Genomic DNA, 25,033 nt, shown 5'->3' with positions numbered 1-25,033 from the left:
TGGTCACACAAAATTTTGACCTTTTTTCCCACTTCACTTCATTTTTTAATTGCTGTGCAGTGTGATAAATAAATTAAAACATTTCTTGAGTTTATCATTAAAATAGTTCTGGAGTATAGCATGTCTAATTCCCAAACATATTTGTGTGTTCTTCATACCTCGTACAAGTAAACATTTTGTGCTTTTATTTTTGTTCATCATTTTTATTTTAATCGTTTTAATTTCTGCTTTAAAATCGTAAGCAATCAGTTGTTTTACGTTTAGAATGTAATGTTTGTATTTGAACCCTTTTTTGCTTATAAGGAACTGCTCGTTTTTAAATCTTCTCGGTATACTGACATTATTTTGTTATAATATCTGTTTCAAACATTACAATGCTCATGATAACTTTTGTTAACGCTACAATAAGTAAATCCACTTCATCAGCTAACTACTCTTCTACAGCAATGCCATAGAAATATACACAGCTACCGCAAAAACTGAAGTTAACCCTTTAAAGGATTAGTCCACTTTCAAATAAAATTTTCCTGATAATTTACTCACCCCCCTGTCATCCTAGATGTTCATGTCTTTCTTTCTTCAGTCGAAAAGAAATTTTTTTGATGAAAACATTCCAGGATTATTCTCCTTATAGTGGACTTCAATGGCCTCCAAACATGCTTCCGCGTTCGTCATAGATTTTGTTAACGAAATTAACACTACTTCCAACCATTTTGTTCAACTCTTAATGAGTGCTGAGTCATCCCACTAAAACAAAGAGTACCGCTCGCAGGCGCCACTTAGCTACAAAAAAATTAATAATCAGATTTTTCAAAACTACTGCCTTGATCAACACACAATAGGTCATTTGAAAGTTTACAGTCTGAACTTTACAATGAATGTAGCCAATTTGATTAACTCCTAAGTAGTGCTGAGTTATTTGCTGAAAAATTAAAAAAAGTTTTCATAATTTATAAAATATTTTTTGTACTATGTACTGCCGTGTCAGAAACATCATACAGCTCAGATAGCCATGTGTCATTTGAAATTTCTCGCGGAGTAGAATACAACAAGCATAATTGCTTTGACTAAATTTGAATGAGCTTTTGTACGTGAAGCCTCGCAAGACCCATATGTAAATATTATACCAATGCTGCATTTGTCACGTTTTCGCTCGTAACTTCAAGAAACATGCTCAGATTGTGGAAATATGCACATCATTATTTACAGCACATACTCTTGATTAAAATTAGTCCAAACATAATACAATGAGTCGATCATGAGATATTCCTGACGGAATTACGACACATAAAACCCCACAGGTGCACAGACGCTGGCTAAAAACAGCTTTCATGTGGCATTTTCAATTAGAACTTCAAGAAACATGCATAGATCGTAGAAAAATGGTTCATCATTACTTATAGTGGATGCTCCTGATTGAAATGAGTCCAAAATAAACATAATCCCCTTATTCCTTATGGAGGAATAATTTTAAAAATGCCCATTGGGGGTGTCAAGGACTAAACAAACCTTGGTTCCAAATGCTGTAACTTTTGATTACTTTATGCTGTCACCACAAAATTTGGTCCAGATGCAGCTCACATGTAGGGGAACTTCCAAAAAGAGTTGTCCTCCTACCTTATTTCTTTCCTGAGTTATTACATGTCAAATAAGAAATGATGTAAAATTACAATAAAAAAATAATATATTTTTTGTATTTTATTAGCAGTTCCTCAGCATGAGAATGGCCAAATGTAATAAAATAATTTAATATTTTCCTCTTAAAATTTAAAAAAGTTTTCTATCAATCGATACCTAGTTATGAATCTTTACTTTTGTGTATGTCACTCAGAAAAAACAACTTTAAAAATACCTTCAGGGCTTACACAAAATTCACAAAAGACAGCTATGGTCTGGTTTCTCTGGTGCATATGGTCTGTATAATATGAGTTATACCACCCACCCCTACTAAAAAGGCTGCAAGGCCAGACGTGGTGTTGTCAGATTTTAGTTTTGAGAGTGGGAGTGCACTGGTATTGTGCTTTTGTAATGGAGTACAGTAGATGGTCCATGACTTGACTGTATCAATGGCATTTTGTCAATGTAGAAAGTCACAAGCCACCCACCAGGTCAGTCTTCACTGCTGTGAAGAGTTGAGTTGATTGGCTCAGTTCTCATGCTCAGCTGTTGCCTGGATGTGTTAATGTGCAGCAAGAGCTGATGGGCTTACTGTCATTCAGTCGATTGGGCTATTTATCAAAAGACAGGATGTATCGATTTGCCTCATTGGCCCCAGCATTGGGGAACACCGGCACAGCTCAGCAGACACAAACTCAATGTGGTGTTTACTAACAGTAAATATCTAATTTTACATGATTGGTCCCTTGTGTCTCAATCTGTGTGTTCATATAGAAGCCTTGCAAGACATCCAGGAGGTTTGGTGGAGTTTCAGCTGTCTTGGCTTTCTTATAAATACTAGCAGTTTAAGATGTTTGGCAGCATAAAAACAGTGAAGCGCACTTTAATATGCAGTCTCGTTGCTGCTTGGTAGTGTTTTTACAAACTGCAGCACTAAGGAGCAAACATTTTTTAAGTTTTATGCATGAATAATTTACAAATTGATTCTTGTTGAAAGCTTTTTGTTCTGATTATACTATGTGATCTGATAAAGTTTTGTGCATGCTAAAACAAAGACTTTAGTGTTTCTTAAACACGCTCATTGGCAGTATAATCGATTAAGCTTTTAAGTTTAATGGATATTTTTTCTTTATGAAATCTAAATCTTTTGTGTTTAACACAAAAAGATTTGTGCAAAACTTGAGCCTGAGTCTGATTCAGGCTTCACATTTTGTGAAACCCTCTTTTGCATTTGTGGATAGAAACACCACAAACCACTGTGGTTTACCAAATGAGGAAGTTCGTTTTAGAATGCAACTTCTTTCATCTTTTTTTTTTGCAGCCGTGTCACTAAAGACGAGTACTGCATAATGTTGTAAGAACTTTAACCAGTCAGGTGATGCTTTCATAGGGTTAAAAAGCTTGTGACTAGCTTACTGAGCCAGGTCATTCCTCATACATGGGTTCTTGATTAATTTTGGAAGACCTAAAGTGTACATTAGTGTACAAGTGTATGAATGGTGCAGTTTGTCTCTGCTGTTGTGGGTTATAAGTATAAGTGTTTGTAAGGCCAAATGTTACAATTTATAGTCCATACTTGGATAAAAATATTCAATACACCAAAATGCAAAATATTAAACTTTGGTGTGTAACTTAGTCTGCATTTTTGTCCTGCAGACATAAATGATATCTCAAATCAGGTGACTTGTGTAAAGGAATCTTTACAAATTTGCTCAGGATGTAAACTTCCATCATTCATGTTTGTTTATTCAGTATTACTCATTTAATAATGCTTTCATCTCCCAACAAGAATGCTTTGTTGTTGATCAGCAACTGAAGCATGAGCTGTTAAAGCTCCGCCCTCTTTTGGAAAGCGGGCTAGGAGTAGCAGCTCATTTGCATTTAAAGGGACACACAAAAAAATGGCGTGTTTTTTGCTCACACCCAAATAGGGGCAAATTTGATAAGCTATAATAAATAATCTGTGGGATATTTCATACTGAAACTTCATGGACACATTATGTGGTCACCAGAGACTTATACAAACCGATTCCAAAAAAGTTGGGACACTGTACAAATTGTGAATAAAAACGGAATGCAATAATTTACAAATCTCATAAACTTATATTTTATTCACAATAGAATATAGATAACATATAAAATGTTGAAAGTGAGCCATTTTGAAATGTCATGCCAAATATTGGCTCATTTTGGATTTCATGAGAGCTACACATTCCAAAAAAGTTGGGACAGGTAGCAATAAGAGGCTGGAAAAGTTAAATGTACATATAAGGAACAGCTGGAGGACCAATTTGCAACTTATTAGGTCAATTGGCAACATGATTGGGTATAGAAAGAGCCTCTCAGAGTGCCAGTGTCTCTCAGAAGTCAAGATGTGCAGAGGATCACCAATTCCCCCAATGCTGCGGCGAAAAATAGTGGAGCAATATCAGAAGAGTTTTTCAGAGAAAAATTGCAAAGAGTTTGAAGTTATCATCATCTACAGTGCATAATATCATCCAACGATTCAGAGAATCTGGAACAATCTCTGTGCGTAAGGGTCAAGGCCAGAAAACCATACTGGATGCTCGTGATCTTCGGGCCCTTAGACGGCACTGCATCACATACAGGAATGCTACTGTAATGGAAATCACAACATGGGCTCAGGAATACTTCCAGAAAACATTGTCGGTGAACACAATCCACCGTGCCATTCGCCGTTGCCGGCTAAAACTCTATAGGTCAAAAAAGAAGCCATATCTAAAAATTATCCAGAAGCACAGGCGTTTTCTCTGGGCCAAGGCTCATTTAAAATGGACTGTGGCAAAGTGGAAAACTGTTCTGTGGTCAGACGAATCAAACTTTGAAGTTCTTTTTGGAAAACTGGGACGCCATGACATCCGGACTAAAGAGGACAAGGACAACCCAAGTTGTTATCAGTGCTCAGTTCAGAAGCCTGCATCTCTGATGGTATGGGGTTGCATGAGTGCATGTGGCATGGGCAGCTTACACATCTGGAAAGGCACCATCAATGCTGAAAGGTATATCCAAGTTCTAGAACAACATATGCTCCCATCCAGACGTCGTCTCTTTCAGGGAAGACCTTGCATTTTCCAACATGACAATGCCAGACCACATACTGCATCAATTACAACATCATGGCTGCGTAGAAGAAGGATCCGGGTACTGAAATGGCCAGCCTGCAGTCCAGATCTTTCACCCATAGAAAACATTTGGCGCATCATAAAGAGGAAGATGTGACAAAGAAAACCTAAGACAGTTGAGCAACTAGAAGCCTGTATTAGACAAGAATGGGACAACATTCCTATTCCTAAACTTGAGCAACTTGTCTCCTCAGTCCCCAGACGTTTGCAGACTGTTATAAAAAGAAGAGGGGATGCCACACAGTGGTAAACATGGCCTTGTCCCAACTTTTTTGAGATGTGTTGATGCCAATCAACACATCTCAACTTATCAACTTATTTTTCCCTTAAAATGATACATTTTCTCGGTTTAAACATTTGATATGTCATCTATGTTGTATTCTGAATAAAATATTGAAATTTGAAACTTCCACATCATTGCATTCTGTTTTTATTCACAATTTGTACAGTGTCCCAACTTTTTTGGAATCGGGTTTGGATTACATCTTGTGAAAAGGGGCATAATAGGTCCCCTTTAATATACAGCAGTAAATTAAACCACTTAAGTGGAGTAAGAAATGTTGAGAAACGTATCTGAATGAGGAAGTGCCATCCAGGAACTGTGTGCTGAAACCTGATATCATCTTCAGTTCTCTTCATGCTTATTTACAATTCATGCTTGAAGAATTTTTTATTAGGCTTCAGCATGGTATAAATTGAATTGATTAGTACTATTTTTAGTATCATCAGTGCTGTTTCAGTGTTGATTGCCCTGTGATCTATGACCCTCTCCTCTCTGCTCCTCTTGTACGCTGCTGTTGGCAGCATCCGACTCCAAGTGCTTTAAATAACAGCCATTTGAGACTCCTCCAGTTTGTTTAAGGCACCCAGGGCCTGTTTGATTACTGTTCTTAATCTTGTTTGGACAGATCCTATCTCTACTTTATCACTCTGAAGCCTACTAATGGCTCAAGTTCGACTTGAACAGGGAGGCAGAGTGCAAGCCGTGGAGTCAAATAGCTCTATAATTTTATGTGTTTTTTTTTTTTCATTGCGCAAAGAGCTTGTGTGTGCTAAGAGTGTGCTATGTGTATATCTGTTTTCAGCAGCATGTTGAAGGATGCAAGATTCTGCTGTAGATTGGAGGATATTAGATATTAATATTTTTATTATCTATCTAGCAGTGTCCTAGCAACCAGTCAGAGCACCATAACAGCTACCTAAAAATGCCATTATGTATCTGTCTGTCTCTATATTATTAGCAATGCCCTAGCAACTGCCTATCAACACCTTAGAAACCAGAACACCTTAACATCTACCTAACAACACCCTAGCAACCACCTAGCAGCACTGTGGGGGAAAAAAAAAATAGCAACCACAACTCTTTCAACCAAATTTCATGAGAGGCGACTACAAAATGTATTTTTTAGCCGAAGTTCTTGTTGACAGAACTGTCACTGTCCTGATCGGAACAGTGCTTCGTTGTCATGAAAGTTTATCATTTTGCAAGTTATTAAGCCAATTTTTGTGTGTGCCCACATATGAGGGCTTGTCCAGAAAACCTTGTCTGACAAATTGAGCTCTTTTTCACATCTTTTCTATTGTTTATTTGTGCTATTGTTTGTAGTTTGATTATTTGACCTTATTTTATTGTAGAGTGTTTACTTGACTTGAATAGTGTTTGAAATGTATATATGTATATGTATGTATGTATATGGTGAGTTTCAGTGTGTCCATAGAGGGTTAAACCACCTATCAGCATCCTTGCAACACTTAGCAATGCTATTATCTGTCTGTCTGTCTTTCTCACTGAGCTGTGTATAACCTCCAAACTTCAGCTTCCAGGCAAGACTTTGTTAAACCAACAATCAAAATTTGTCTTAATGAACTTGCTTTCAGTTTCAGTTAGTAGATTGTGTTTTTCATTAGATATATTCAAGTCTTCTTTAATGAACTAATCAAGTGTTCTTGGCCAGAGAGGCAGAATTTTAATTATGCTCTAATGAGTTTTATTATAGATGTACAACTTCATGCTGTGCAAAACCTACGTGTGTGTGGATAGTTCTCTGACTAGTCACCTTGACTCGTCAGTATTCATATCTACTCGCTGTTTTGCTCTTCTCCTCCTTGTTCTCTCTTTTTTAGAGCTGCCTTGTTGGCACTGTTCAGTTTCCAGTAACAAATGTCAGCAGGGACCGTTGACAAGTTTGTCTGCTTCAGCTGCATTGTAATCTTTTGCACTTGAGGCCTGTATTATTAGGGCATATAGTATGACAGCACCTTATCAGATTGCACGTCTGTTTGCTCTCAGCGGAAGCCCCTGTTGTTTGAAGTGAGTCATCCATTGTGGTCAGCAATATGACGCTTTAGAAAGTAAAACTTTTGTGTGGATTTCACATCTGAAATGTTAGCACAGGGCTTTGTTCATTTGTACTTTATTGCACTTAAACCGTGTTGCATGTAAATATCAAACGTTAATCAGAAGGATTTTAGGGTGAATCTCATGAAACCTGTCAAGAACACATATTTTACCCTCAAATCAAGAAAGAAAGAAGTCTGCTGATCATTGTCGGGGTGAATATTGTTGTACTGCCTTAGATTCTTTTGATATAAATCAACATAGATTCTTTTACAGTGATGTTTTACATTTTATTAATTACTTTTGAGAAATTGTCATGAAAACAAATGTCACAATGCAAAAAAGATTGAGACGGCAATGGAAAAGTTAAAGAATGTGTACAGAAGAGCACCTAGGCTGTTTTATACAGATGATACACCATAGATCAGCAAAGTTGTGCACTACATGACAGCAATTTTTGTGTTTACTCATTTTAAAGTGTCTCTAGTCTTGAACCCAGCTGGAATTTTTGTTCCAGGTCCTGGCATTTGCACACATAAACATCTTTTCCAGCATTCATCTCAAGCCTGTGTTTAGTGGAAGGTCTGTTTTAGGTTAGTCTCACAAGCCAGCCTATGGTGTATTCTGGCCAAGAACTGCCCACTTAGACAGAAAGGGACCATCTGACTGACATTTAACACAACCAGTCAGTTAGCTTTTCCCCGCACTTATGTTAAATGTATATTTAGAGGTGAATTTATATACAACAAAAATTCACCAGTGTGCAACAATGTGGTAGCCATTCATTGAAAAAATAGGGAAAATACATTTTGCTCAGTTTTTGTTAATAATGAAGTGCACATTGTAACTGCAGTTTAGTTTTGCATATTTTTCAAATTTGTTCTTTGGCATGCATTTTTTGCATTTTATTTTCAGTTGGCCAAAATAGTTTTGCTCACAGTTACATTTTGTAATATGCATTACAGTGATGTGCTGCTTGAAAAACTCTCTCTCTTTCTCTATGTGTGTGTGTGTGTATCTGTTAGGGCTGTCGATTTAACACTTTAATTTAATTTGTTATGGAAAAAAATAACGTGTTTAAAATTAATGCATTTAATGTACCCGCCCTAGACCCACGTAGATCATCTGACATTTCTGTTGATGGCGATGAACATAATACAGTGCAACAACTCACTGTGTAATGTAGCCAATAAATTGCAGTTATATATGTCCTTAAAATTCAAGATATTGGGGCAATATCTTGAATTTTTTAGATTACTCAAACCCTGTATGAGTTTTTGCCTCATCATGTGATATAGTTAAGCAATATCACACGAGAAAAATATCACATGAGTGCTGTTTTGTTCCGACTAGCACAAGTACAAATGTGAAATTGATTTTATGCAACAGTTCAATAAATAATACATTCATATTTTGTTATATTTTAGACACAATATTGTACGTCTCCGGGCAACACAGCTGTGTTTTTGAATGAATTCGCGTTTTGATCGAATCAATCGTGTGAACCAATAATTCAATGGCCCATTCATAAAGGGAGCAAATTTACTTAATTCCTGAATGATTCTGGATTCGTTTGAACAAATCGAATTAACGAATGACTCAGTGGGCCCTATTTTAACAATCTAAGCGCATTGTCTAAAGTGCATGGCGCTTAGGGCGTGTCCGAAACCACTTTTGCTAGTTTAGGGACAGGAAAAATGGTTGCATGCCCGGTGCATGGTCTAAAAGGGTTGTCCCTGTGTTTTTTGGGCTTAACGTGCAATAAACCAATCAGTCCCATCTCCCATTCCTTTTAAAAGCCAGTTGTGCTCGCACCATGGTGGATTCGCTATTTACATGGAGGAATTTGTAAGCCTCATTTCTCTAATGAGGAAACGGATCTGCTCGTGTGCGAAGTTAAAGCGCGTGAAACTAGCAAAAAAAAACACATGAGTTGCATTGCGCCGGGTGTATGATGGGGCCCAATGACTTACTCATTTAGACATTTAGCGCCACCTACTGGCAGTTTTAGTTTCTTATGTAGAATGTTATTTCGTAGCAAAAAAAAATAATTTCATATTCCATATCAATAATAATAATAAAAAAATTACCCAAAAATATAGTATAGTTCACCCAAAAATGAAAATTTTGTCATCATTTACTCACCCTCATGGCTGTTGTAGCCTAAAAGTTTGTGTAATAATTTTGTTATCGTTTTTTTAATGTCTATTTAATGCTTTTCTCATTTAAAGGTGTCGAAGAACATGTTTTCAAAAGATGTAATATAAGTCTTAAGTGTCTCCTGAATGTGTCTGTGAAGTTTCAGCTCAAAATACCCCATAGTTTTTTTTTTTATTAAAGGATTAGTCCACTTTTAAATACACTTTTCCTGATAAATTTACTCACCCCCATGTCATCCAAGATGTTCATGTCTTTCTTTCGTCAGTCGAAAAGAAATGAAGGTTTTTGAGGAAAACATTCCAGGATTATTCTCCTTACAGTGGATTTCAATGGCTACCAACAGATTGAAGGTCAAAATTACAGTTTCAGTGCAGCTTCAAGGGCTTTAAACGATACCAGATGAGTAATAAGGGTCTTATCTAGCGAATCGATCGGTCATTTTCGGAAAAATACAACCGTTTATGCTTTATAAACAAAATATCGCCTTGAATGTACTTTCCGCTTCTGCATGCTTCATAACGCTTACGCTGAATGTTCTACGCCTTCCCTATTCTACTTACGGAAACAATGCGGCGCCAGTTTCGTTTTTTTCCGTAACTTGAATGGGGAAGGTGTAGGATATTCAGCGTAAGCGTTATGAAGAATGCAGAAGCGGAAAGTACGTTCAAGGCGATATTTTGTTTATAAAGCATAAACGGTTGTATTTTATTCGAAAATGACCGATCGATTCGCTAGATAAGACCCTTATTACTCATCTGGTATTGTTTAGAGCCCTTGAAGCTGCACTGAAACTGTAATTTTGACCTTCAACCGTCTGGAGGCCATTGAAGTCCACTGTAAGGAGAATAATCCTGGAATGTTTTCCTCAAAAACCTTCATTTCTTTTCGACTGACGAAAGAAAGACATGAACATCTTGGATGACATGGGGGTGAGTAAATTTATCAGGAAAAGTGTATTTAAAAGTGGACTAATCCTTTAACTTTTTTTAACTGCCTATCATTATAAATGCGCTGATTCAGGGTACGCGGCCCCTTTAAATCTGGTGCTCCACGCCCCAAGAGCTCGCGCTTGCCTTAAACACCATAAACAAAGTTCACACAGCTAATATAACCCTCAAAATGGATCTTTACAAAGTGTTCGTCATGCAACATGTCTAATCGTGTAAGTATGGTATTTATTTGGATGTTTACATTTGATTCTGAATGAGTTTGATAGTGCTTCGTGGCTAAAGCTAACATTACACACTATTGGAGAGATTTATAAAGAATGAAGTTGTGTTTATGCATTATACAGATTGCAAGTGTTTAAAAAATGAAAATAACGACAGTCTTGTCTCCGTAAATACAGCAAGAAACAATGGTAACTTTAACCACATTTAACAGTACATTAGCAACATGCTAACGAAACATTTAGAAAGACAATTTACAAACATCACTAAAAATATCATGATATCAATGATCATGTCAGTTATTATTGCTCCATCTGCCATTTTCCGCTATTGTCCTTGCTTGCTTACCTAGTCTGATGATTCAGCTGTGCACAGCTCCAGACGTTAATACTGGCTGCCCTTTTCTAATGCCTTGAACATGGGCTGGCATATGCAAATATTGGGGGCGTACATATTAATGAGCCCGACTGTTACGTAACAGTCTGTGTTATGTTGAGATTCGCCTGTTCTTCGGAGGGCGTTTAAACAAATGAGATTTATATAAGGAGGAGGAAACAATGGAGTTTGAGACTCACTGTATGTCATTTCCATGTACTGAACTCTTGTTATTCAACTATGCCGAGGTAAATTCAACTTTTGAATCTAGGGCACCTTTAACACCATAATGACTTTGAATTTCTCAGCCAAATTTGATGTGCGATAAATTTGCAAATAATTAGATTAATTAAACGCAACATCTTGTAATTAATTAGATTACAAATTTTAATCGCTTAACTGCCCTAATATTTATATATTGTTGCATTTATGTTGAGTTTTGTGCCTTCTATGTCTCTTCTGACATAGTATTATCTGTTGTCGACACAGAGTGTAGACAAGATATTCAGTAATAGAATCGAACAGCAATCTGTTTGTTCGGTTGGTCTCCGGCTCCCATGGAACGTGGAGAGCTGCTGGCTGAGTCTGACCCTGGGCTCTGATCCAGCGTCACAGAGAGCTTAAACTGAGGAGAAACTGGCTGGTCAAGGGCCTGATGCTTACACTTATGAATAAATAATGAGTCAGTGGTCCACTGCAACTTATTTATAACAGCCCTCTATTATTTATTCAGTCCGTTTGCCAAATATGGTATAGGCAAGCCTCCTGTGTAAACATCCCTGTTTGGTTTCCCATCAAGGCATCTAAAGACATAGGACGTGAGAGAGAGCAAAATGCTATGCTTTTTTTATACAGAAACCAAAATTTATTTACCCAAAAAACAAAAATAAATGTATGAATTTTAGAAATTATTTTAATCCGAGTTATGTTCTTGGTTTTTCAACTGAACAAATTTTACATATTGATACTCATTGCATCGGTCATTGGTCCACATTGCTGACATGTTTACCTATTATTATCCAGATTGTGTGTGTGAATTAAAAGCTGAAACAAACAAAACACATCATCAGAGAAGTACTAATTATATGTCACTGTTTCGATCAATGATTTCGACATTCCAAATAGTTTGAGAACCACTGGTGTAGGTAATATATCACTGAACTGGCTGATATTGGAAGCAGAAAATAATACCTATTTTTTTTCTTCTTTGAAAGCATTATAGGCCTACTCTTTTTCTATGGTACTTACAGAAAAACCACATGAATTTTCCATATTTTCCACATGTGATCACACGGATTTCACATGGAAACTGTTCCAAAACTACATGTTTCCTATGTGCAAAATATCTATTTCACATGTTTGTGAAATTCAGTTTGTTTCAGTTGTTTTTTTCTGTAAGGAAAAAGCACTGAATGTTCCTCTCTGTCATTAAAAAATGTCTGTGTCCAGTTTTACTATAAATTACCATTTAGTAAATTTTAGAGGTTGTGAACACTGTTCTATACAACAGACTAAACCAATTTTGATATATAATATTTGCCATAGTATTGGTTATCTCTCACATCGAATATGGTGCTGCTTGCCTGTGCAAAAATAAATAAATAAATTGCCACCAAAATGTTTAAAATGTCCATAATATATATCTAAGTTATTCTCATATTTTCTCTATGATATAGGGCTGGGGCTCCAGCAAAGTCAAAAAAGCTCACCTCTTTATGATTTGCTGGTGCCTTGTTACTCCCTGAATTTGTAATACATAAGGTTATAAATTTAAACAAATAGGTACTGTAGGTTAGGGATTTGAATCCAATATAATAGTGGCTGACTAATTGCAAGTTTCTGGTCTGCGGCTCTCTAGTGCATTTCATAAGAGTTACAGTGAAATATTAACATGACTAAATGCATAGAACAAGCATTAGTTTTGTCTTGTTTTTAGTTTATTGCCCTCTTGTACTCTCTGGTGCCGTCTTGTTCGCAAACCGTCGTGTCAGCAAGGTGAGTTCATCTTCAGTGTAATGGCTCTCTTCCTGAGCACAGCCCTACCAATGTTGTTTACCATAATTGATCTGTTTAACAGAGATACATTAGCTGGAAGAGATAGGACGTATGTGACCGAACAGCACAGAGTTAACATATCAGACACCAAGTAAGATTCACATACTGTTAGCTGCTGGTGTGTGTTTGTAGGGCTCTCTGGTTTATAAATATGTTTTCGCAATTGCAAGTTACTTGAGAGGAAATTAGTACATTGCTGCAGGAAACCGCTGATTCAATACGGACGAGAAACCCATTTCCTGTTTATAGTGTTAACTATTTTAGAATTCCTTCTCTGGCATGAAGAAGTGTGTTAGATGTCCTGAGGTAACAACATACAGTGTCCATATGTTGTTTTGCAGTGTTTTCATTTGGCAGATAAGTAGCTTTCTAATCTGAGGTTATTGCTATAGAGAGAGCCTCTTTTTACTCACCAGTATTGTATTTTACATAATACAGGCTGTAAAGTATCTGCTGGTTTTATTTGGGATTGTTTGAAAGATATTATGATCTAACAGAGAACATAAAGAGCTCTTGTTAGTGTAAACGCACAACAGCGCAACTGTTTCTTCACCCATTATGAAGCCCTGGAATCAGCAACCTGATATGGAATAGTACTCGCATTTGTTCCTAAATGGACATAGAAAGCGTGAAATGCAACATGGTGCTGGTGAATATGAATGACTGTTTGACTGTAGACAGTCGCTGTTGTCATACTAGAGAAGGGGTTTATGGGAGCATTTAGAGTGCAGTACTCCAGAGGGCTGAAACAGCATTCACAGACAAGACTTAAGACTCCGATTAGGGACTTTGTATAATCCTTTTAGTTAAGTCAATGGACAAGACCCTCGGTAATATGACGCACAGACCTCTGGGAACACAGATTCCTGTTAGTGCTGCACCCTGTTCGTTTACTTGCCTTGTTTTTTGGTGCCTATGGCTAGTTGAGAAGTAACATGGATATGAACCTTTTTTTTTTTTTTCAAATTTATATGATTGTGTAAGATGCATATATTTAGGTGCTGTGACTTTTTGCAGTTCGTTTAAATCCTACAGTACATTATGTAGTAGGGCTGCGATGCTTCTCGATTCGTGGATCAAGAAGATTTTCCAAATGCATCACAATTAGATTCTGAGCTTTGTTTTTAACAGCAGATGGCGCTGTAGGCTAGTTTTTAACTGCACGCTCAAATACTCATGAAGAAGCGCGCTCGTGCGTCGAGTCTGGCCATTCATCCACACGCAAACGCAGCATCCGGTCACCAGTGATGGGAATAACGGTGTTATAAATAAACGGTGTTATTTTCTTCAATAATGAGTAATCAAACAAATTACTTTTTCCCCTGTTACAACACTGTTACTGTTACTGACAATAAAATGCCATGTTACTATAATTGAGAGTAGTCTCTCTGTCATAGGACCTGCAAAGTTTTTTCTCTGGTGTGTGTGTTGGGGCGGGACACATGCTAACTGATGACGATTGGTGTGTGAGTAGAGATGATAGACCTGCAATGTGTTTTGTTGTAAAGAAATAGTACAGGTTAGTCATACACAAATATAATTTTAAACTGATAATAATGTTCGATGCTCCATGTGTGTGGTGGTGTGTGTGTGTGTGTGTGTGTGTGTGTGTGTGTGTGTGTGTGTGTGTGTCAGAGCATGCGAGCGGAGCGCAAGCTCAAACCAGAATACCCTTTGTGACATACTGGATCGAAAATATGTGAAATACGTTTTTTCTAGTCGACTAGTAGTTGTCATTTAAGCCATTAGTTGACTAATCACATTTATATTAATTTGATTTCTTAAATACTAGAGAGAATAAACCATAATAATGATTGTTTACGTAATATAGGCACTTTGTGTATATGTATATGTGTATATATATATATATATATATATATATATATATATATATATATATATATATATATATATATATATATATATATACATATATATATATATATTACGTAATATAGCACTGAAGCGCACGCATAAAGCTTGCCATAAAGAACCGGCAAAAGTAATGATGAATGTGACAAAAACAGCAAGGAGACATTTTAATTGTTTATTAATAAACTAATGTTATCTGAATCCGTACCGGCTGCAAAGATGAAGTTGACATTGCTGACTCTCATCATCTCCGTGGACGTGCTTAGAGAGAAAATGCACATTTCATTCGGATTACATAATCAGAGTAGCCTATTTCTTTTCGTTTTGAATTATTTCATTTAAAAGTAGACATTTCAAGCTTTCTATAGATATATTTCTCATGTCTGTGAGGCAAGCAGCCGCTGAGTTTCTGTTCATTTAGCCTATAAGACGCGCTCCAGTTCACGTGCAAGTGATCGCACCGGCGCCTCCAAGTCATGATTATATTGTCTGCTATATTTGCTTCTTATTTATTAAATCCAGACAATTGGTTGATGAAACATTGATTAAAATTAAGATACATTTTTTTACAAAAAGAAATTCACTTCAAAACAAAACTTAATGAAGTGGTCAAAATCATGTCTGACCCACTCCATGTCTCCCGATATATTGCGCATCTTATGATGTATCCTATCTTACTCATGTTGAATGTACTTGCACCTCAGAATGCCTTTATGACGTGAGAACAGCCCACTACAAACACCCTTGTAATTCGCTTAAACCTTTTCAAACTTTATGAATGATTATTTATAGACGGTTGAAGTGGTGTGTGTAAGGAATTGGATGCAAGCAGAGTACGGCTGTTTCTAAAGCACATAGTGCCATCTGCTGTTAAAAACTAAGCTCAGAATCGATTCGAGAGAGAAGCGCAATGCTTTCGGAAAAATATCAGAATCTATTCATAATCATTTCTCGATTCGCAATGCATCAATTTATTTCCCCAGTCCTAGTATGTAGTCTCTCAATTGTAATCCAACTCTGTATTTTTTTCTTTTTTGAAACACAAAAGGGGAATTATGGTCAGAAAGTTGGAGCTATTTTCTGTTGATATATAATATAATATAATTTGAGTCTGTTCCTCACACAGACGGGACGTGATAAGACTTTTGAAGACTTGAAAGCATATGGATTGCTTTTATGATGATTTTTTTTTTTCCCCCTTGGTGGGAAAAATCACCAGCCAGTTTCATCATATTGAATTCTGCCTAAATAAAATCTCATCTCAAAAGAAAAAAAATACTGTTGTTGGAATTACATGAGGGTGAGTGAATGATGACAGAATGTTAATTTTTGAGTGAAATATCCCTTTAATTATGCAATGCATTTTCATAGAATAATTATATTCTGGATTTAGCACATTTGACAGGTACTCTGAGGTGTTTAGAGATGTATGTACCTTAACTGAGCCTGCAGATTTGGCCGAGCAGGAGTGGAATGTTACTGCCAGCATGAGAGCGGATCGGCCGTCATCCAGCTGGAGTTTCTTGTCAATGAAGTGAGTTCTGCCCTGTCCATCTGTATGGTCATTTCCTCTCTCTTACTTTCTCTCTTGGTTTTATCCCTCTTCCTGACATTGCCTGTAGCTTTTGGTTAAATATTTAGTCTTTTAAAATATGTTCAGTATGTAGTGAATTACAAATTTAGAGCTTTTTTGTGTTCGTGTGTTTGGTCCATAGGGGGCGCTGGTTAGTGCTTTGGCAGATGACAGTATTCATTTGTGGAATCTGAGGCAAAAACTTCCAGCCATTCTCCATTCTCTTAAATTTAATCGGGAGAGGTAAGCATTCTGCATACAAATAATCCATGCACCACTACAATAAATAAATAGGCTGCATATTTCAGAGTGAAGTTTGGCAGTGTGTTCATTTACATGTGAGCAGTTCATTATCCACCGGTGTTTGCAGCGGCTCAGAGTGGCTCGGTTCTCAATAAATGCTGCTTTTCACAAACTTCATCTCAGCATCTGCTCTGCTTTTGGTCGATTTATTGTGCATTTGGGAATGCAACATATGCCAGTTATCTTCTATCTTAAAGAATTATGCTGTTAAAACAGCGACATCTGCTGACGGACACTGTGCTGCGTTGTCACGGGAACATCCCAGCTGAAGATAATGAGGAAATTACGCAGCTTCCTTTGCCAAGTGCATTCCAAACGGCTACATACGGCACGCGCTTGCCCTGCTCACATAAGGATGATCACATAGGGCATAGGGATGATCACTTCCATTTGGAATTTGCCTCGTGAACCGTTTGGTATGAATACTTGTACCGTTACATCCCTAATAATTATGCAAACACAAATTGTGACACTATATACATGTGCTAAATACAAAATAACCAAGACAAACAAACATACTAACAGCCAACATAAGTCCATTCTGATAACTCCTGTATGTGTATTTGTGAGTGAGTGAGTGAGTGTGTATCTCTCTCTCTGTGTGTGAGTGTTTCTAGGTGTGGGAGTGGAAGCATATAAACCAGAGAATAGCTATAAGTGTAACAAATATAACAATAGTAAAACCAACAAATAATAATGAAAATAATAAAAATAATAATAATATTATTAATCAAAGCTGCAAGCAGCGATGAAAGGTCCCTTGCACCCGGGGCCACTGCCATCCAGTGGGCGACATGCATGTAAGCAAGTAAATACAGGAGAAATATGGCAAAGTCATTACGACGTGCCACACTTCCTGCTGCCAACAGGTGGTGCTTTGACTATTACTGAATATTGCCATGTAGATGTCTTCAGGCCAGGACTATTATCAAACATGTGAAGTTTGGAGCAGATCGAACATTGTATGCCTGAGTTACAACAACTTCCTGTTTCATGGCATTAACCGCATACTTTAGCATTTAGCCAAGTGTTGCATGATTTAACGTGTTTCTAACATGTTTGGTACTTCATGGCATATTTAAATGTGTTTCAGGGAGTGAATTACAGTGCAAAGCATGCCATTTCCTGTTGCCAGCAGGTGGCGCTATGACTAACTGAATATTGGCATAGAGATGTCTTCAGGCCAGGACTCTTATCACACGTGAAGTTTGGGGACGATCGGACATTGTATGCTTGACTTACAACAGCTTCCTCTTTCATGGCGAAACATCAGATTTTGTCAGGCTGCCACGGACACGCCCTTCAACAAAAACACAAGGCCTTAAGATTATACTGACCAAATATGATGTTGATCTGGTTACATCTCTCTGAGGACTTTTGAGCATGTTTAGGCCCTCAAAAATGTGATTCATTTCGGAGAAGAAGAAAAATTGACTGAACAATAGCGTCCTCACCAGTGATTGGAATAATGGCATTACAAATAAACGGCGTGACTAACAGCGTTTCTTTTTTCAGTAATGAGTAATCAAATTAATTACTTTTTCCCCTGTTACAACGCCGTTACCGTTACTGATAATAAAATGCCATGTTACTATAATTGAGCACACTGAAGCAATTTTCATCCGAGTAGACTCTCTCTGTCATAGGACCTGTGTGTGTTGGGGCGGGACACATGCTAACTGATGACGATTGGTGTGTGAGTAGAGATGATAGACCTGCAAAGCGTTTTGTTGTAAAGAAATAGTACAGGTTAGTCATACACAAATATAATTTTAAACTGATAATAATGTTCGATGCTCTGTGTGTGTCAGAGCATGCGAGCGGAGCGCGAGCTCAAACTAGAATACCCTTTGTGACATGCTGGATCGAAAATATGTGAAATAAGTTTTTTCTAGTCGACTAGTAGTTGTTCATTTAAGCCGTTAGTTGACTAATCACATTTATATTAACTTAATTTCTTAATACATGCAGAGAATTAAACATAATAATGAGCGTTACGTAATATAGGCTAGATGGCACTGAAGCGCACGCATAAAGCTTGCCATAAAGAACCGGCAAAAGTAATGATTATGAATGTGACAAAAACAGCAAGGAGACATTTTAATTGTTTATTAATAAACTAATGTTTTCTGAATCAGTGTCGGCTGGGAAGATGAAGTTGACATTGCTGACTCTCATCATCTCCGTGGACCGCTTAGAGAGAAAATGCACATTTCATTCGGATTACATAATCAGAGTAGCCTATTTCTTTTCATTTTGAATTATTTAGTTTAAAAGTAGACATTTCAAACTTTCTATAGATATATTTCTCATGTCTACATGGCAAGCAGCCTATATGCTGAGTTTCGGTTCATTTAGCTTAAAAGACGCACTCCAGTTCACGTGCAAGTGATCGCACCGGCGCCTCCATGTCATGATTATATTGTCTGCTATACTTGCTTCTTATTTATTAAATCCAGGTAATTGGTTGATGAAACATTGATTAAAATTAAAGATACAATTTTTTACAAAATGAAATTCACTTTTAAGAAAGGCTTTCTACAAAACAAAACTTAACAAAGTGGTCAAAATCATGTCTGACCCACTCCATGTCTCTCGATATATTGAGCATCTTATGATGTATTCTATCTTACTCATGCTGTTCATAATCAAGTAGTTGAATTTAAAAAATAACATAGGCCTATTTAAACATAAATATGAAACTACGTTTTCTTTAATGGCTACCAATACGTAGTACAGTACAGAGAAATTTCATGTCGTGAGCAAGAGCGGATCATAAGTCACGAGTCGGATTAAGCATAATTTATTTTTAGACTTTTATTTAATATTGGAGGCATCCAAGTTATTTGACATATTTGAAAAAGAAAAAAAATGTAACGCAATAGTTACTTTCCCTGGTAATTAGTTACTTTTATAATGATGTACTCAGTTACTAACTCAGTTAGTAACTATAACTAATTACTTTTTTAAAGGGGGTTATGGAGGACGAGGAAAAGGGCAAATAAAAATAATAGTAGTAGTGGAAATAGTTTTAAGAATAAATTAATACTAAAAATAATAATAATAGTATTATTAAAGGGTCATGAAACCCCCCTCTTTCAGCTCAAGTCTAGCTCACAATCTTTTTGAAAAATGCAACTTAAATGGGCGTGGTGGCTGTGAGAGGAGAGGGGAGGGGGGAAACTCTCATCGCCAGTAGCCCATGCATATCGACTGTCACTAAAAATCAGTGGTAAAACGTGAGGAAATACTACAATTTTTTTAAAAACTGGAAAAGTTCAAATCTAATGAAATACACTGACACTTTATTTTTGTCTTTTCAAGAGTTACTGAATGCCCTGCTACATATATCCTACAGTAATCGTAATTCTATTTAAAACATATTAATGTAAATGTGTAATTACAGTCATTATAAAATATATAGTTGTTTATATACACACTATACATGCATATATTTGAAAAAAAAAATAACGCTTAAAAAAAAACCTTGCGTACATAGCATAGATCTACGCGCCGAACCTGCAACACGCTCAGTCAGTCAGGCTGCGTGTCGACTGGAGCAGAGCAAGCGACCAGAGCATTTTTAGATTCATTCCTATGGAAGTTGAGCGTCACATTTAACTTACGCGCGGCTCAACTTCCATAGGAATGAACCGAAAACACTCGCGCTTACCCGCTCGCTCCGCGCCAACGGACACGCACCGTCAGTCAGTCAGTCTCTCTCGCTGTTTAGTGCCGTTAACTGTCCTCGTCATTGGAAAGATCCACGTGGTGTCATGAATAATTAAGAGAGTCTCTTCTCATTGGATAAAAAACTCAGTCTCGTTAATAATTATGAAACACCGATGAGTCATCAAAGCACTATCGTGCTCTGCCACGTCACAGCCTGTGACGTGGACAGGATGAAGATTTTAAACCCGGAAGACGAAAATAGCGTACTAAAACTAAAATTTAACCATTTCCCCCCTACTATTAAATCTAACAGATGCTAACATTGTCTTCAATGGTGTTCAACACACATACCTCTGTTAAAATCTCAGAAATTTTGGTTTAGGGTTTCATGACCCTTTAAAGAATTATAATTGCCCCTGATCCCCTAGTGGCCACAGCATAAGTTAGTACCCACCCAGCTCATGTCGTATAGCAACATGTTATCTCTAAACACATTATCAACTTCATAGCAATGCCCCAGCAACCACCCAAAATACTCTAGCGTTGTGGCAGCAAGATGTGCACAGGCAAACACCACTCACATTTTATTCAAAAAATGCAAAAGTTGGCCTTTACCTGGACAAAGTGCCCATTTGGGTTTCTCCATTTTCTCTTAATCAGCAGACCAACTCAGAATAAAGGGTTGAAATGAATGATTGTTCAGAGACAAGAGGGCAGGCAGTGTTCTCAAGTGTCCTTAAATGCATATAGACTTGATTGCTGTCCCTTTCATAAGACAAACAATGGCAGTAATGCACAGTCGTCCACAGTAATGCCAGTTGATTTATCAACCGTGACTCATTCATTTTGCCAGATTTCACTCTGCTGTTATTGCCATTTCATCCTTAATGCGTCACGATGCACAAATCAGTCAAATGTTCACCATCGTGTGAGATAATCACAGTGAATATTTCACTTTGATTAAGGTCAGTTCTCTCTTTGTCTTTTGGCAGGATCACGTTTTGCCATTTGCCGTTTCAGAGTAAATGGCTGTACGTGGGCACGGAAAGAGGGAACATTCACATTGTCAATGTGGAGTCCTTCACCCTCTCAGGCTATGTCATCATGTGGAACAAAGCCATTGAACTGTAAGGGCTCCATGTGTACACACCATGAACTCCCGTGATGCTCATGTGGTTTTTTTCCTTTAGATTTGAGAATTCTAATTAAAGGTCTTATACCAGATATTTACACAAGATCATCACGCATGATCTCTGCATACCGCCTTTCTATTTGTCAAAACATTTTCCTTTCTTCAACAGTTCCTCAAAGACTCACCCTGGACCTGTAGTTCATATCAGCGATAACCCCATGGACGAAGGGAAAGTACGAAGATTAAATATATTTTCTGATTGTTCAGCTTTTAGTTTGTACCATTTCAGAAAAGTTGTGTTTCTTTTTTGCAGCTTTTAATTGGTTTTGAGTGTGGCATAGTTGTGCTGTGGGACTTGAAATCGAAGAAGGCCGACTACCGTTACAACTATGATGAGGTGAGACATTGTTATTGTTGATTACAGTTGCCTCTCTGTATTCTGACTGAATCTCAGATTTTGAGGTCTAGGTCTCAGAAGACAAATTTGGTGCATTTTTTAAAACACAGTTACTTCAGTAACATCCCTGAAAGAAAGGAAGGAAGGTCTTCAGTACGGATAGGACATAGGGCTCCAGACTGCGACCATTTTTCTTGCCGGTGCGACAAAATTTTGTTAGAGGTCACATTGGTGCTACCACCACGTTGACCAACTGTTGCATATGAAAAACGTCAAATAGCAAATGAAACAAAACCATGCTTCTCATTTGTGCTTTGCAGCACAATATAAGATACGAAGCCTGAGCTCAGAACAGGTTTACTCACAGGCCGATCTCGATCACATGACACCGTTACTACAATGTTAAAATTATTACTTTTTTTCTTTTATCAAATCATCATAATTAATGTGGTTCAGATAACGTAATATTTTGAGTGTGTTACGACCGCTAGGGGTCAGCTGTAACAGAAAGGAAGCGAGTCTCAATACCAGAGAGATATCAAAATCAATACAAAGTTTATTCACAATGAAAATAAGGGCTTCAACATCAGGGGCAGACACAGCCAAAACAATAAACAAAACAATCTTCTTTTAGAAACTAAATTACCTCACCCAAAAATAAAGAAAACGAAATACAACATAACTTACGTATCTCCCTTAACCATAAACAAATTGAAATTAAGATACAAATAAATTGGCGTCAAACCCCCTACCTCCCTTAAAGTGAAAATAATATTTGCAAGAGTTTTTACAGCAGTATATACAGGGTTTTGGGCAAACAAATCAGATTCGTAATTCAATTGGCGTAGTCAAACAGGCAAAGATCAAATAAACCGGGTAATCAAAATTATTAACAATGAACAAACACTCACAATCTCTCTGGCACGACACTCTCAAACAAAAGATAAACGAACAGTATAATCAAAAGTCAATGGAAGCGAAGAACGATGGCGATAGCACAAAATCAACGAGGCACGAGGCAAAGGCTGAGTGTTTGGAGTGGTCCTTAAGTACAGGTCAGGTGCTTAGCTGGACCAATCAGTGTTTCCCGAATGGTAAATAGAAACCACGCCCACCTGGAACACAAACACGACTATACACACAGAGAAAGAGAGTATACAATGACAGATGAAAACAGACAATATATCTTAGGGTCTTAACAGAGTGTCTGTTGATTAAACCAATCTCAAATTTTTTATTTTACTGAACTCAAAATTTTAAGGCAAACATGTAACCTACTTTAAGTTAAACCAACAATTAGTTTTTACAGTGGACACAGAACTGGGAGATCCAGTGAGAAAGCATTTGAATTCGCAGGTGCTGATGCCACCATCTGTAGAACTTAATGTTAGTCTGGATTTCTGGTACTCAAATGTGACAGCAGTGATTGATCATGAAAACATTAATAATTGCATGTTATTCACTTTAACACAAAACATTTACTTCAATGACAGCTATACACATTTTTAATTTTAGGATTGGCTGTGACGTTATTTTTGGCGGTAATTTGTCATTCATATCATAAATTTACATAAATGCTGTATATGGTGAATTATATGTGCAGTTCAGACTCAGAGTACTCAAATGAACAACTCTAGTCTGCAAGAAGTAAATTATTCCAGAAGAACAGAACTAAGTTTTTTTTTTTGTTATGGTATTTATTGTCGACTCATATTTGCTGTCACATCACATGAACCGTAGTTTGCCTGACCTGGTTTCTCTTGTGGTTGATTACTCATCCTTTGTTTGGCCTGTAGGCGATCCACTCTGTGGCTTGGCATCACGAGGGGAAACAGTTTGTGTGCAGTCACTCAGATGGCACACTTACCACATGGAATGTACGCGCTCCAGCCAAGCCTGCCCAGATCATTACACCGCATGGTAAGCTTCTGCCCAAAACAAACTCCGTTCCAAGTTCCTCAGGTTGAACGCTTTAGGGAGCACAGAATAAATATCAAAGTACCGTAGGGGTGAAGTGTGTCATTTGTGTGCCACTAGCAGCACAAATTAACTGCAAATGTTTGTTTCCAAACAGGTTTCTCAAACACATTGATGTCACTCTGTTTATACAGGAAATAAGTCTACATACAGTATCTCACAAAAGTGAGTTAAAGGGACAATTCTATAGAAATGAAAATTGGATATACTTTAGTCAGTGTGCTGCTTGTATAGTAGTACAGATTTACTGTCTTCTAAAAATAACTCAATATACAGCCATTATTGTCAAATAACTGGCAACAAAAGTGAGTACACCCTAAGTGAACATGTCAAAAGTGTCAATATTTTGTGTGAGCACCATTGTCATCTAGCACTGCCTTAATCCTCCTGGGCATGCAATTCACCAAAGCTGCACAGGTTGTTGCTGGGATCCTCTTTCACTTCTCCGTAATGGCATCACGGAGCTGCTGGATGTTAGACACATGGCGCTTCTCCACCTTCCGCTTGAGGATGCCCCGCAGGTGCTCAGTAGGGTTCAGGTCTGGAGACATGCTTGGCCAGTCACCTTCACCTTCAGCTTCCTCAGCAAGGCAGTTGTCATCTTGGTGGTGTGTTTGGAGTCATTATCATGACGTTCAGCCCAGTTTCTGAAGGGAGGGCATCATGTTCTGCTTCAGAATGTCACAGCACATGTTGGTATCCATGTTTCCCTCAATGAAGCTCAGCTCCCCAGTACCTGCAGCAATCATGCAGCCCCAGACCATGATGCTACCACCACCATGCTTGACTGTAGGCAAGACACAATTTTCTTGGTACTCCTCACCAGGGCGTCGCCACACATGCTGGACACCATCTGAGCCAAACAAGTTTATCTTAGTCTCATCAGACCACAGGACATGGTTCCAGTAATTCATGCTCTTGAACAGGTTGTCTTCAGCAAACTGTTTGTGGGCTTTCTTGTGAGCCAGCTTCAGAAGAGGCTTCTTTCTGGGATGACAGCCATGCAAACAGTGTGCGGCGTATGGTCTGAGCACTGACAAGCTGACCTTCCGCTTCTGCAACCTCTAAAGCAATGCTGGCAGCATTCATGCATCTGTTTTTTGAAGCCAGCTTCTGCACCTGACGCACATCACAAGGTATCAACTTCTTTGATTCAACTTCTTTGGCCTGTTCTGAGTGGAACCCGTCTTGGAAAACCTCTGTATGACCCTAGCCACTGTACTGTAACTCATGGTGTTACCGATCTTCTT

The 25,033-nt window shown here is 37.7% G+C and overlaps 1 protein-coding gene across 5 annotated transcripts in view; it reads left to right on the top strand.

The window, feature by feature from the left end:
• The window catches only part of stxbp5b (syntaxin binding protein 5b (tomosyn)), a 79,541-nt gene that overhangs the window by 6,584 nt on the left and 47,924 nt on the right, over window positions 1-25,033 (top strand). For all 5 annotated transcript variants that reach the window (XM_048190488.1, XM_048190492.1, XM_048190489.1 and 2 more), the window contains exons 3-8: window positions 16,182-16,263; window positions 16,445-16,545; window positions 21,270-21,404; window positions 21,579-21,642; window positions 21,723-21,806; window positions 23,603-23,726. In XM_048190488.1, the coding sequence (XP_048046445.1) occupies window positions 16,182-16,263; window positions 16,445-16,545; window positions 21,270-21,404; window positions 21,579-21,642; window positions 21,723-21,806; window positions 23,603-23,726 (590 nt within the window). The remainder of the gene's footprint in view (window positions 1-16,181; window positions 16,264-16,444; window positions 16,546-21,269; window positions 21,405-21,578; window positions 21,643-21,722; window positions 21,807-23,602; window positions 23,727-25,033) is intronic.

The sequence above is a fragment of the Megalobrama amblycephala genome, linkage group LG5, assembly GCF_018812025.1.
Source record: "Megalobrama amblycephala isolate DHTTF-2021 linkage group LG5, ASM1881202v1, whole genome shotgun sequence".
NCBI classification, from domain to species: Eukaryota; Metazoa; Chordata; class Actinopteri; order Cypriniformes; family Xenocyprididae; genus Megalobrama; species Megalobrama amblycephala.
Note: the sequence above shows the minus strand (reverse complement) of the source record. Positions and strands in the feature narration are given on the sequence as shown.